The sequence below is a fragment of the Juglans regia genome, chromosome 12 (assembly GCF_001411555.2).
Source record: "Juglans regia cultivar Chandler chromosome 12, Walnut 2.0, whole genome shotgun sequence".
NCBI classification, from domain to species: Eukaryota; Viridiplantae; Streptophyta; class Magnoliopsida; order Fagales; family Juglandaceae; genus Juglans; species Juglans regia.
This window is the reverse complement of record NC_049912.1, coordinates 3037512-3049843: the sequence shown is the minus strand read 5'-3', so window position 1 is coordinate 3049843 and position 12332 is coordinate 3037512. Positions and strand designations below refer to the sequence as shown.

At 42.2% G+C, this 12332-nt stretch overlaps 1 protein-coding gene across 1 annotated transcript; it reads right to left on the bottom strand.

Moving 5' to 3' along the window:
* Window positions 1-10255: 10255 nt before the first annotated feature.
* Window positions 10256-11831, bottom strand: LOC108998260 (mitochondrial uncoupling protein 5-like). The gene has a single exon (XM_018974759.2). It carries the CDS (start codon window positions 11415-11417, stop codon window positions 10422-10424), a length of 996 nt encoding a protein of 331 aa, XP_018830304.1. The 5' UTR covers window positions 11418-11831; the 3' UTR covers window positions 10256-10421.
* Between the last annotated feature and the right edge of the window lie 501 nt (window positions 11832-12332).

Below are 12332 nucleotides of genomic sequence, written 5' to 3'. Positions count from 1 at the left end.
AGATGATTGAACCAAATAAATGCTCTAAAGTGGGGGAGGAGTCTGCAGGAGTGGAGCCGACTCCAATAAGAATGATTTTTCCTAATGTTTCAGATGATTGGGTATTGAAAAAGGTTGAGGAACTTCAAAGTTGCATGGGAATTTCGTGTAAAGGATATGAAGAACAATTCAAGGCACTGATTATAGCCATTGAAGCAGGACAACATGGTACAGGGTTAAAAAGAAATAGGGAGTTAAAGAGGCTGACGTGGTCTATTAATTATGATGGAAAAGAGGGGAGTGCAAGTCGTACAAGAAACAAAGGGAGGGCTGGAACAGTTGTTAAATGAAGCCTAGAATTTTGTGTTGGAATGTTAGGGGGCTGAATGAGGTTAATAAACGTTTGCGAATAAGAGCTCTATTAAGGCAATGGAAAGTGGAAATTATCTGTTTACAAGAAACAAAGTTGAAGATTATCAATAGAAGTATTATTCGGAGCTTATGGAGCTGTCAATACGTAGGCTGGTCATATTTGCCTTCGAAAGGGGCTTCGGGTGGAATTTTGATTATGTGGGATAAGAGGGTGGTGGAAAATAGTGATGAGTTTGTGGGAGAATTTTCGGTTGGGTGTTTTTTTAAAAACACAGAAGATAATTTTTTATGGGCGTTTATTGGGGTATATGGTCCCAATTTGGACAGCGAGAGGAGGTTGCTTTGGGATGAGCTTGCTGGCCTAGGTTCTTGGTGGGAGGTACCGTTGTGTATAGGTGGAGATTTTAATGTGACAAGATTTTCCAGCGAAAGTTCAGGGGCGGGTCGACAAAACCAAGCTATGTTGGACTTCTCGGATTTCATTTTTGAGGTAGGCCTTATGGATTTACCATTAATGGGAGGCGATTACACTTGGTCAAATAATCAAGCCTGGTCAAGACTTGATAGATTTCTCATCTCTCCCTCGTGGGAGACACAATACTCAGATGTAAGTCAAACTAGGCTTTCAAGGATATGCTCTGATCACTTCCCTATATTGTTAGCTTGTGGCGGTACTCAAGGGGGTAGAAGGCCGTTCAAGTTTGAGAATATGTGGTTAAAGATGGATGGATTTGTGGAGATGGTCAGGCAATGGTGGAATTCATACCTTTTTGAGGGCAATCCGAGTTATGTACTGGCTGGAAAGTTAAAAGCTTTGAAGAAGGACTTGAAGATTTGGAATGAACAGGTAGTTGGTGATGTAACTTTACAAAAGAAGAGTTTGTTTCAGGAGTTACAAGGTCTAGAGGGTGTAGGGGAAGAAAATATCAGAAAAGGTCAGGTAGTTGCTGAATTGGAAAGATTGACTTTAATGGAAGAAATTTTATGGAGACAAAAGTCAAGGGCCTTGTGGCTTCGGGAGGGGGATAAAAACACAAAGTTCTTTCATCGCATGGCCAATGCTCATAGGAGGTTTAACTACATTGAGTCTTTGAGCATAGATGGAGATGTATCTTCAGATCAGGGGGAGATAAAAGAACATGTGGTAGGGCATTTTGAACATTTGTTAGCGGAACCTTATCCATGGAGGCCCACAATAGATGGTCTAGCTTTTGAGGTAATTGACCAATATAGTATGGATTGGGTGGAGAGACCATTTGAAGAGGAAGAGGTAAAACAAGTAATCAGGAATATGAACAAAGATAAAGCTCCAGGCCCGGATGGATTCACAATGGCTTTTTTCCAGGTTTGTTGGGAGGTGGTGCGAGAGGACGTAATGCTGGTTTTTCAGGAATTTTTCAGTCATGGAAGATTTGAGAAAAGCTTAAATGCTACTTTTATTGCACTAGTCCCTAAAAAGGCCGGTGCAAGAGAGGTACAAGATTTTAGACCGATTAGTCTTGTGGGCAGTGTGTATAAGATACTTGCCAAAGCTCTTGCTAACAGGATGAGCACGGTCATGGAGAAGATTATCTCTAAGTCTCAAAATGCTTTTGTGAGGGGGAGACAAATTTTGGACTCGGTTCTTATAGCTAATGAATGTTTGGACAGCAGGCTCAAGTCGGGAGATCCAGGTATTTTATGCAAACTCGATATGGAGAAGGCTTATGATCATGTAAATTGGGATTTTTTGATGTACATGCTGAGGAGATGTGGGTTTGGGGAAAAATGGAGGAAGTGGATGAGATACTGTGTGTCATCGGTTCACTTCTCGGTTCTGATAAACGGTGATCCCGTGGGTTTTTTTCATAGTTCGAGGGGGCTGCGGCAAGGTGACCCACTATCACCTCTTTTATTTGTCTTAGTTATGGAGGCTCTAAGTCGTATGGTGTCGGCGGCAGTAGAAGGAGGATTTTTTTCAGGTTTCTCAGTGGGAGATACCCATGGTTCCACTATTATTTCTCATCTATTGTTTGCAGATGACACTTTGCTTTTTTGTGAGGCAAATGAAGGGCATATACAATCTTTGAAGGCCATCTTACTATGTTTTGAAGCGGTATCCGGGTTGAAGGTTAACCTTGCAAAGACAGAGATGGTTGCGGTTGGAGAAGTCAGCAATATTAGAGGGTTGGCGAATATTTTGGGATGTGGGGTTGTTTCGTTGCCATTGAAGTACCTTGGTTTACCGTTGGGGGCTTCTTTCAAAGCAAAGACAATTTGGGAAGGGGTGCTGGAAAAATTTGAGCGTAGGTTGGCCGGGTGGAAAAGGTTGTATCTCTCTAAAGGGGGGCGAATCACACTTATGAAGAGTACCTTATCCAATCTCCCTACTTATTACTTATCTTTATTTCCCCTCCCCGCAAGTATTGCTTCTAGAATAGAGAAACTTCAACGGGATTTTTTGTGGAGTGGGTTAGGAGATGAGCGTAAGTTCCATCTAGTAGGGTGGGAAAAGGTATGTTCCCCTTTGAGAGACGGTGGGTTGGGGGTCCGGAATGTGAGGGCGTTCAATAAGGCACTACTAGGGAAATGGTTATGGCGTTATAACCATGAGAGGGGGGCTTTATGGAAAGGGGTGGTGGATATGAAGTATGGAAGTGAAAGAGGGGGTTGGTGTTCTAAAGAGGGTAGGGGGACATATGGAGTGGGGCTATGGAAGTTTATTCGAAAAGGATGGGGCTCTTTTGCTAGTAACACTCGTTTGCGTTTGGGGGATGGTAGTAGGATCAGCTTTTGGCAAGATGTGTGGTTGGGAAACACGGCCTTGAAGGATGCTTATCCTATGATTTTCAGAATTGCACGGGAAAAAGAAGCTATGGTGGCTGACTTGCGGGTTCTTAACCAAGGCACACAGGAGTGGACTATCAACCTCACTCGGGATGCACACGATTGGGAAGTGAATGAGCTGGTGGGATTTCTGAGCATGCTGTACAACATTACCACTGCTGCCACTTTGGAAGATACGATGGTTTGGTGCCCCTCTAGGAAAGGGAAATTTTCGGTAAGCTCTTTTTATGAATCCATTAATATGCACCAAAGGCATATTTTCCCTTGGAAGAATATTTGGAGGACTAAAGCACCGACAAAGGCTGCATTTTTTGTGTGGACGGCAGCTCTAGGGAAGATTCTGACCTTTGATAATCTTAGAAGACGTGGCCTCATTATTATGGACTGGTGCTGTTTGTGCAAAAAAAGTGGGGAAACGGTGGACCATTTACTTCTTCATTGTGAGTTTGCTCGAGATATCTGGACTAATTTTTTCAGTAGAATGGGATTAGCATGGGGGATGCCGGGTAGGGTGGTTGACTTGTTAGCAAGCTGGAATGGGATCTCAGGAACAGCACAAATTGCAGCAGTGTGGAAGATGGTTCCTATATGTATTTTCTGGTGTATTTGGAACGAACGTAATGAGAGACTTTTTGAGGATCATGAACGCTCTTTGGAAGAGTTTAGGAACTTTTTCTGGAAGACCTTGTTTGTGTGGGCCATTGCTCTTGATTTGAATGGTCTTAGTTTTCATGATTTCCTTGTAACTGTTTCTAGTCACTAAATTGGTGTATTCACATGTATACTTCTAGTGTACCTGGGCTATGCCTCTTTCATATCAATAAAATAACTTATTACTTATCAAAAAAAAAAAAAGAATTGGGGGAGAGAGAAATGCTGTGGTTGTTGAGGCACTGCAGGAGATGAGATATCTGGCTGGCCCTGTTTGATATGCGATTTTTGAGCTTTTAGACAACACTCCAAAATTTGTATCGTAAATGCTTATAAAGGTTTAAAACTACTGTTTATGGGATATATCTACTTGTTGAAGAAGAAAATATTGAAAATATGCTCTGTTCTCATTAATTTAAAATGTATTACAAAGACTCATTTTATAGGACTATGTACATACAAGAATAAGGAATTGGATGAGTGGAGCAGCGTGTCAGAGTTGTAGCATCAATCTATGTAAGAGAACAACTAGTGGAGCGATGCATGTATGTAGCAGCAGCAGAGTAGATGATGCTCTCAGTAGGTGGATGTAGCAGATAGTGCAGATAGAAGTAACGGGCATGACAATCATTTACGTGATTCCTCTTTCAATGGTTGCAACAGGAATTTGATCCTTAACATCCCCCTCAAGTCAAGCGGCGTATGTTGAAGACAAAGACTTGAACTTAAACTAAGGAAACGAGCTGTTGATAAGGGTTTGGTGAGTATATCTGCAAGCTCGTCTTTTTTAGAAATGAAGACAACATTTAATGACTTGTTAAGGACCCCATCTCTAACAAAGTGGAAATCAATTTCCACATGCTTAATTCTAGCATGGAAAATAGGGTTGGAAGATAGATAAGTGGCACTCAAGTTATCACAGTAAAGCAATGGTGCAATGCAAAATTTAACATCAAGATCGCGGCAATAATGTTGTAGCCATGCTATTTTTGCAGTTGCATTGACAACAACCTTGAATTCAGCTTCGGTGGACAAGCGTGCTACGATTGGTTGCTTCTTTGAGGACCACGAAATGAGATTGCTACCAAGGAAGACACAATACCCACTGGTAGATCGCCGATCGTCTGGACATCTAGTCCAATCAGTGTCGCTAAAGGCCACAAGATTTGTTGTGGAAGAGGGAGAAATTTGTAAGCCAACATGGGAAGTATGTTTAAGATACTGTAAAATTCGTTTTCGGCTTGTCAACGAGGGACTCAGGGTGTATGCATGAACTAGCATACTTTGCTCACATCAAAATCCAAATCTGGTCTAGTGAAAGACAAATATTGAAGTGATCCTATTGTGCTACGATATAGAGTGAGATTTTCAAAAATATTTTTAGTAAAAGCACTTAACTTCTCAAAGGTGACCATAGGGGATTTTACGGGCTTGGCAAGGAGCATATTTGTTTTACTGAGCAAATCAAGTATATACTTTTGTTGGGTGAGAATTAGACCACTCGGAGTGTAGGAAGCTTCGACACCAAGGAAGAAATGCAATTTACCAAGGTCGGTGATTAGGAAATCAACACAGAGCTTTAACGAGGAGTTGTATGGCCTGTTGTGAGGAACCAGTGACTAATAGATCATCAACATATACAAGAACAAACAAATGGGTGGCACCATTGTTGCAAATAAATAAAGATGAATCAACCGTAGAGATAGTGAACCCGAGATCAACTAAACGGCAACTAAGGCATGAGTACCACGCACGAGGTGATTGTCGAAATCCGTAAATAGCCTTATTCAACCTGCATACATGAGAGGGAAATTGAGGGTGAGTGAAGCCAGGGATTGAGACATAAATACTGTCTCTTGTAAGGGTCCATGCAAAAATGCATTTTGGACATCATATTGCCGAATAGTCAATCTTTTGGAAACAACAAGTGCAATCACAAGGCGAACTGTTGTTGTCTTAACAACTAGGCTAAATGTATCATTGAAGTTAATTCCAGATTGTTGCAAAAATCCCTTGACGACTAAGCGAGTCTTCCGTCGCTCAATAGTGTCGTCAGCCAATCTCTTTGTGCAAAACACCCATTTGCAAGTCACGATGTTAGAAGTTTGGTTGGCTGGAACTAAGGATCATGTATTGTTTGCAAGTAGTGCATTGAATTCTTTTGACATGGCCTCACACCATTCCTTGTATTATTGAGCAATAGAGAGGCAAGAAGGAGTTCAGGGATGGAACTGGTGTCTTTGAGAAGTGCTCTTGGTGGAGGCCATCTAATGGTACCATCATGAAATTGCCATGGACGGAGTGAACCAGTGCGTGATCGAGTGACTATTGAAGGTGCAGGTTATTGCAAGTCTAGAGAAGAAGAACTTTGTGAAGTTGATGATTCATGAGTAACAAAGGGATGAGGTCCTAAAATGTAGAAAGAGGATTGTGAAGATGGAAGTTGTGGAGGAATGTTGAATAATGGTAAAGCTATGTGCGTGGGTTCCGTGACTGGCTTGGGTAAAGAAAGGTGAGCAAACGGGTAAAGCATTTCATTGAACTTTACATCTTTGGACATGTAAATGCAACCTATTAGGATGTGATAACATACATACCCTTTGTGATGAGGACTTAGACCCAGAAAAACACTAGACACAGCTTGGTAGTCAAACTTGTGTTTGTTATAGGAAGTGGTGAGAGGCCAACATTCACAACCGAAGGACTTAAGTGACTTGTAATCTGGTTCCTTTTGATGCAGAAGTAAGAAAGGAGATGATTTATCTAGAGAAGGAGATGGTAAAATATTGATTAAATAAATTGCATGAATAAAGGCAGGAGACCAAAATTTTAAAGGAACCGATGCATGTGCAAGGAGAGCCAAACTCGTGTCAACTATGTAACAGTGTTTTCGTTCAACAATGCCATTTTGTGTATGAGTGTGGGGACATGTTATACGTTGCAAAATGCCACAAGGTGAGAGCTAATTAGAAAAAGGCCGAAATTGACCTCCCCAATCAGATTGGAATTGTTGGATTTTTGTGTTAAATTGGAGTTCAACATGAGCTTTAAATTTAAGGAAAATACCAAATGCTTGAGACTTTGATTTCAAAGGAAAAATCCAAGTAAAACGAGAAAAATCATCAACAAAAGTAACATAATATTGATAGTCATCAACTGATACATGAGGAGAATGTCCCCATAAATCTAAAAATATTAACTGAAAAGGTATTAACAGATTTATGTGGCCTAGCATAAGCAGGAAGTCGATGAGATTTTGTTTGTGCGCAAGCATTACAAAATAAAGGAAGCTGAGTAGGATCATATGATAAGCCATGTTGCTGTAAAATAAGGCGAGCTATCTTGAAGGAGGGATGGCCTAGGCGTGAATGCCATGAAGAAATGGAGCTGGTCAGTGCATGAGGTAGAACAGAAGGTGATGAAAAGCTATATAGTCCATTATTTGTTGTCCCGTGGAGTAGAAGGGTCCCCGATTTGCGATCCTTGACACAATGAATCAGAGAAAAATTCAAAATAGACATTATTGTCGATACAAAATTCTCTAACAGAAATGAGATTTTTCTGAAATGATGGAGCACAAAGCATTTTATTTAACAATTCTTCTACGTACAGTCGGCTCATGCAAATGGTGTGGAGTCGCTGAGGCCACGTCAAATAAAATATATAAACAAAACAAAAAAAAAAAAACCAAAGATCACGCCTGCACGAAACCAAATGAGAGAAAAAAATCCAAATAAAAACACTGAAACAGAGCTCGTGTTCCTCTAAATCTTTGTCTTCCTGCTCGTCTGGGTTTCAGTTGCCAACTTGATTTGTATTTTCTGCTTCCATTCTTAAATCTTCCCTTGGTGGCTTAGTTAATTTTGGCAGATCTTGAGAGAGAGCTTTTCTCGCAAGCTGAATACTCTTTTCAGGAGCCAGTGACATGGATTTTCCTTCTTCATCAACAGACAATATTCTAGGATATATGTCAATTGGAGGTTGTATTTGGTTACTTTTTGGGATCTGGCTTTTAGCTGACTGGGTCCCAGATTTTGAGTCTTCCAAGTATTTTTGCAGCAGGTAAAGGAGGCACCAAAATGGAAATGAAGGAAAACCTAGAAAACCCACTACCAAAAATCCATATACTCAGAAAACCCACCACCAAAAATCAAACAAACATTGAAATGAAGGAAAAACAAAAAAAGAGTAGATAATTATAACCATATTTTTGGTAACTCAGAAATAAATCAGAGGAGAAAAAGACTTGAAGACTCTGCACTGCTATATTGCAAGGAACATACGAAGCAGATGGAGGATTTTGGAAGAATCGGAGCAACCTATGGTATTTTCAGCCTCCATTGATTCTGTAGTAGAGACATTCTTCTCGAAATCTTCCATGATTGTCTTTAGAGAGGTAAGACATTGGTTCTGTATTTTCTCTTTTTGTTTCATCTTCAGAGAGCTAAGAACTCGAGGGCAATGAAAGAGAGGGAGGGAAATGGAAGGAGGGATCACTAAACGGGGAATTTCCATTTTTTGCCACATCAGCCGATGTTTACACCGCGTTTACACAAAGCGATTGCATTTAGCTTTTTTCTTTATTTAAAAAAAAATCAGAATGTGAAATGGGGAGAGAGCTTGAACTAGTGTGGGAAATGGGGATGGTAGAACCATCACCAACACGCAGTTGGTTATCTCCATGATATGAAGTAGCTTGCAAGTTCAATTTGTCAACGTCACTTGTAATGTGGTGGGTTGCGGCTGTGTTTGGGTACCAGCTTGTATTTGAAATGTAGTTAGTGAAGTTTGATGTTGTAGTGGGAGAAGCAGTGTATGCTTGGTTGAATCGATAAAGGCAGGCTAGAGCAGAATGACCTTGCCTGTTGCACACCTGACAAATGAGGTGATTATCAGCAGAATATGAATTATTTGGACCATTGTTACTTGAAAAACCACCATGAGATCGATTTGAATTATATCGACCACCACTACCACGCCCCCGAGTGGTGTTACGACCACGATACTGGCCACGACCTCGCTAAGGGTAATGAGATTTGACTGTAAAGTTAGTGGATGCATCATTTGTAAATAAACTAGTATCCGGATGGTGGAGTAACCGAGTTTCATGGGCAAGCAAATGCCCAAGTAACTCCTCAGGGGTAATAGGCTCTAGACGGGTTGTAACAAAGGATACAATGACATCATACTCTAATCCTAGACCAGCGAGTAGGTAGGGAACAAATTCAGCTGGAGGTAGGGGTGACTAGTAGAGGCCAAAGTGTAGGCTAAGGTTTTGGCACGCCGAAAATAGGTGGAGATGGAATCAACTCCTTTCTTGAGGGAAGCTAACTGCAACTGGGTTTGCATGACTCTAGCTTGTGAAACAAACGCAAAAGTTGAATCAAGAGAGTGCCAAACTGCTTGACCAGAAGGACAGCCAACCACTTGAGCTATTAGTGGTTCGGAAAGGGAGGAAATGAGGGTTGACATTACTAGCTGATCTTGCTGCAACCAAATTTCATATTCTGGATTTGGAGTTGTGGTTTTGTCGAGTAGTTGTTTGGGTGGTGGACAAGAACTATCGACATATTTAAAGAGGCGTTGGCCACGAAGGTAAGGTACAAGTTGGACCTTTCATAACAAATAGTTTTTAGGGGTGAGCTTGACAGAAATGATGTGAGAGAGATTTGGGTGGGGAAGGGTGGAAGAAGAAGAAGAAGAAGAATCAGATGTGGAGGCCATGGACGTTTAGTCCATTAGGGCTCTTGATACCATGTTGAAGAAGACAATATTGAAAATATACTCTGTTCTTATTAATTTAAAATGTTTACAAGGACTCCTTTTATACGACTATGTACAGACAAGAATAAGGAATTTGATGATTGAGCGGCATATCAGAGTTGTAGCAGCAAGCTATGTACGCAGTAGGGAGCAGAGAACAACTAGTGGAGCGGCGCATGTACGTAGCAGCAGCAAAGTAGATGATGCTCTCAGTAGGTGGACGCAACAAATAGTGCAGATAGGAGTACTGTGCATGACAATCATTTACGTATTCCTTTGTCATTAGTTTCAGCAGGAATTTGATCATTAACACTACTTAACAAAGCATGTGAAAAATCATTGACATGGTTGGGAGTCGTGGTTTATGGAATCTAGGCTTTTTGATGAATTATTTTGTAAGGGTAATAAGTTTTGCACATGTGAATCTACGTTAATTATCATCTTTTGCGTTTCTTTTGTTGGAGATTTTTGGGTGCGGTTGTTTAAAGTTCATTCTTTCGTGACGCCTACCTGCACCAGTTTATCGCATGGGACTTGAAACATGTCTGACCCAAGACCTTTTTTCTTGGGTGGCCAAGTTGGATCGAGTGACAATGCATTCGGTGATTTTTATGCTGTTTGTCTTTTTAAAAATTAATTAATAAAAATATTAAAAAACTCATTGTAAATGTTAATCCTCAATTTAATAAACAATAGTTCCTGTTCATCTCTGTCACACACTCTAGATCATAAATTTGTATTTTCTTTTTTTATTTTTTGTATTGGTGGAAGACGATCTTAGAGAAGAGAGAAACTGGAATTCAATTTTGATCCTAAATATCTTCGTGGTATCAGAAATCCTTGAGCAGCTTGCGAACCTGCTCGAGCGTCACAAACAGCACAACAGTGAAAGGTCCCTGTCTTGAAATGGTCGGCACAAACCCCTTGTACAGTGCCAATGGCCCCTCCGCGCGCACGGTCTTCAACGCGCAGTCCAGAGCGCCCGAGTACGGAGCTTCCACCCCTGCCTCCACCTTCATGTTCATCACCCTCGTCTTTATCACGTCCACCGGGTTCGACGCCACTGCCGCCACGAATCCCGCTGAGAAGCTCGCTGTTACGTGGGTTCCCAGCCCGTCCTTCATCACCCTCTTTTCCAGTATCATCTCCTTGATCTGGTCGTACGAAGCGAGTTGTGAGGCTGTGACCAACATGGCGCGGTTTATCGTCATGGACGAACCGCGCCACAGGCTGGCAATCCCTTCCTGGCGTGCCATGCGGTTTATGGCGTCAACCACGCTCGTGTAGTTGCGGCGCTGAGCCAAGGGGAGCCGCCCATCGGCTTGCATGCGGACCATGGCCACGTCGGCCGGGTTGCCCACTGCCGCGCCGACTGCACCAGCTATGAGGCCTGCGGATATCTTGCTCGCGAGCGGCAAGGTGCCGGAGTTTGGATCGGTCCACTTCTTTTTCAGGATGTCGTAGAGGCCCATTCGGGTCGTCGAGTAGAGAGTCTGGCGGAGGATGGTGGCGGAGACGCCCGAGAACAAAGCACCGACACCTTCCTGTTGGAGGATACGGACACCGACGGCGATTGGGCCCGCACGCGCCACTTGCGGTGTCGGAACAGGCACGCGAATCGACTCCGGAGCAGTGAGTGTAGACTGTGTAGTGTTGCGGAAGGCAAGAGCGGGGCGGAGAGTTTGAACGGCAGGGTACGGAGTCGGTTTTGGGGCGCTGGTTTCGCCCTGGAGCTGCATTCGGACCTTGATTAGGTCCATAGGGTGGGTGGCACAGCCTGCAACAATTGAAGCTATGCCTCCTTCAACAAAACCTGTCAGACCCATCTTGAAATCAGCTAAACCTTTCTGTTTGTTCTCACCCTCGGGAAACAAACAGAAGGAACTTTGCTATGATTTGAAAGAATGAAGCAATGGGTTTAGAATATCCAAAGAATTAATCAGGTGGGAACTGGAAGTAAAAAGCTTTCAATTAATGAAAATTAAAACACCAGTTGGAGCTGGGGTTCATCTCACTTGAAACCAGGATGGGAATGGAGAGGGAGAAGGCTATGGAGGAAGAGTGAGGAACGTTGAGCCTCTGAGACATAAGCTGTCAGAGAAAAAGGTTGTTTTCTGGGTGAGGAAACGAAAACAACGGATGTGTTTGGGGAAGACAGTGCGGGCAAGAGAATTTATACAAAGAAAAAGTACAGGAAGGGTGGTGGAAATGAAGGTTATTTCACGCGAACATCACGAAACAAGAACGGTCAACTTACTTACACGGTAGCGGTGTCCAAACTACCAAGTCTAAGAGAATTTTCTTCTTCAAGTTTTTTTATTTTTTGACTTTAGGATTGATTTGGTATGTCTGATATTGGAAGTATTGAAATCCAAGGTCTCAAAGCTCCAGCTCGAGTCGCAGCGTTTCTTCTTTCTAGAGCTTTTTATAGGCTTTTGACATTTGAAGTCGCCAAAGATGGCTTTGGGCTTGCCACGAACCAATCAACTTGATGACTAGGTTAGTCCAGGCCTAGTGGCCGACTAATTTGTACCTGTTTCTTTCTGTGTTTTCAATTCATGACAGTTTGTTCAACTGTAGGCACCGTTTGATGAACTCACCGTATTGAACTGTCACGTGTTTTTTGGGATGTCAATATGTGTGTGAGACAGGAACGCGTTTTGATTAGATTAATGATGCTAGACTGCAAAGATAGAAATTTTTAGATTAACGCGCAAGTTTGTTGTGGAGATTGAGGGAGT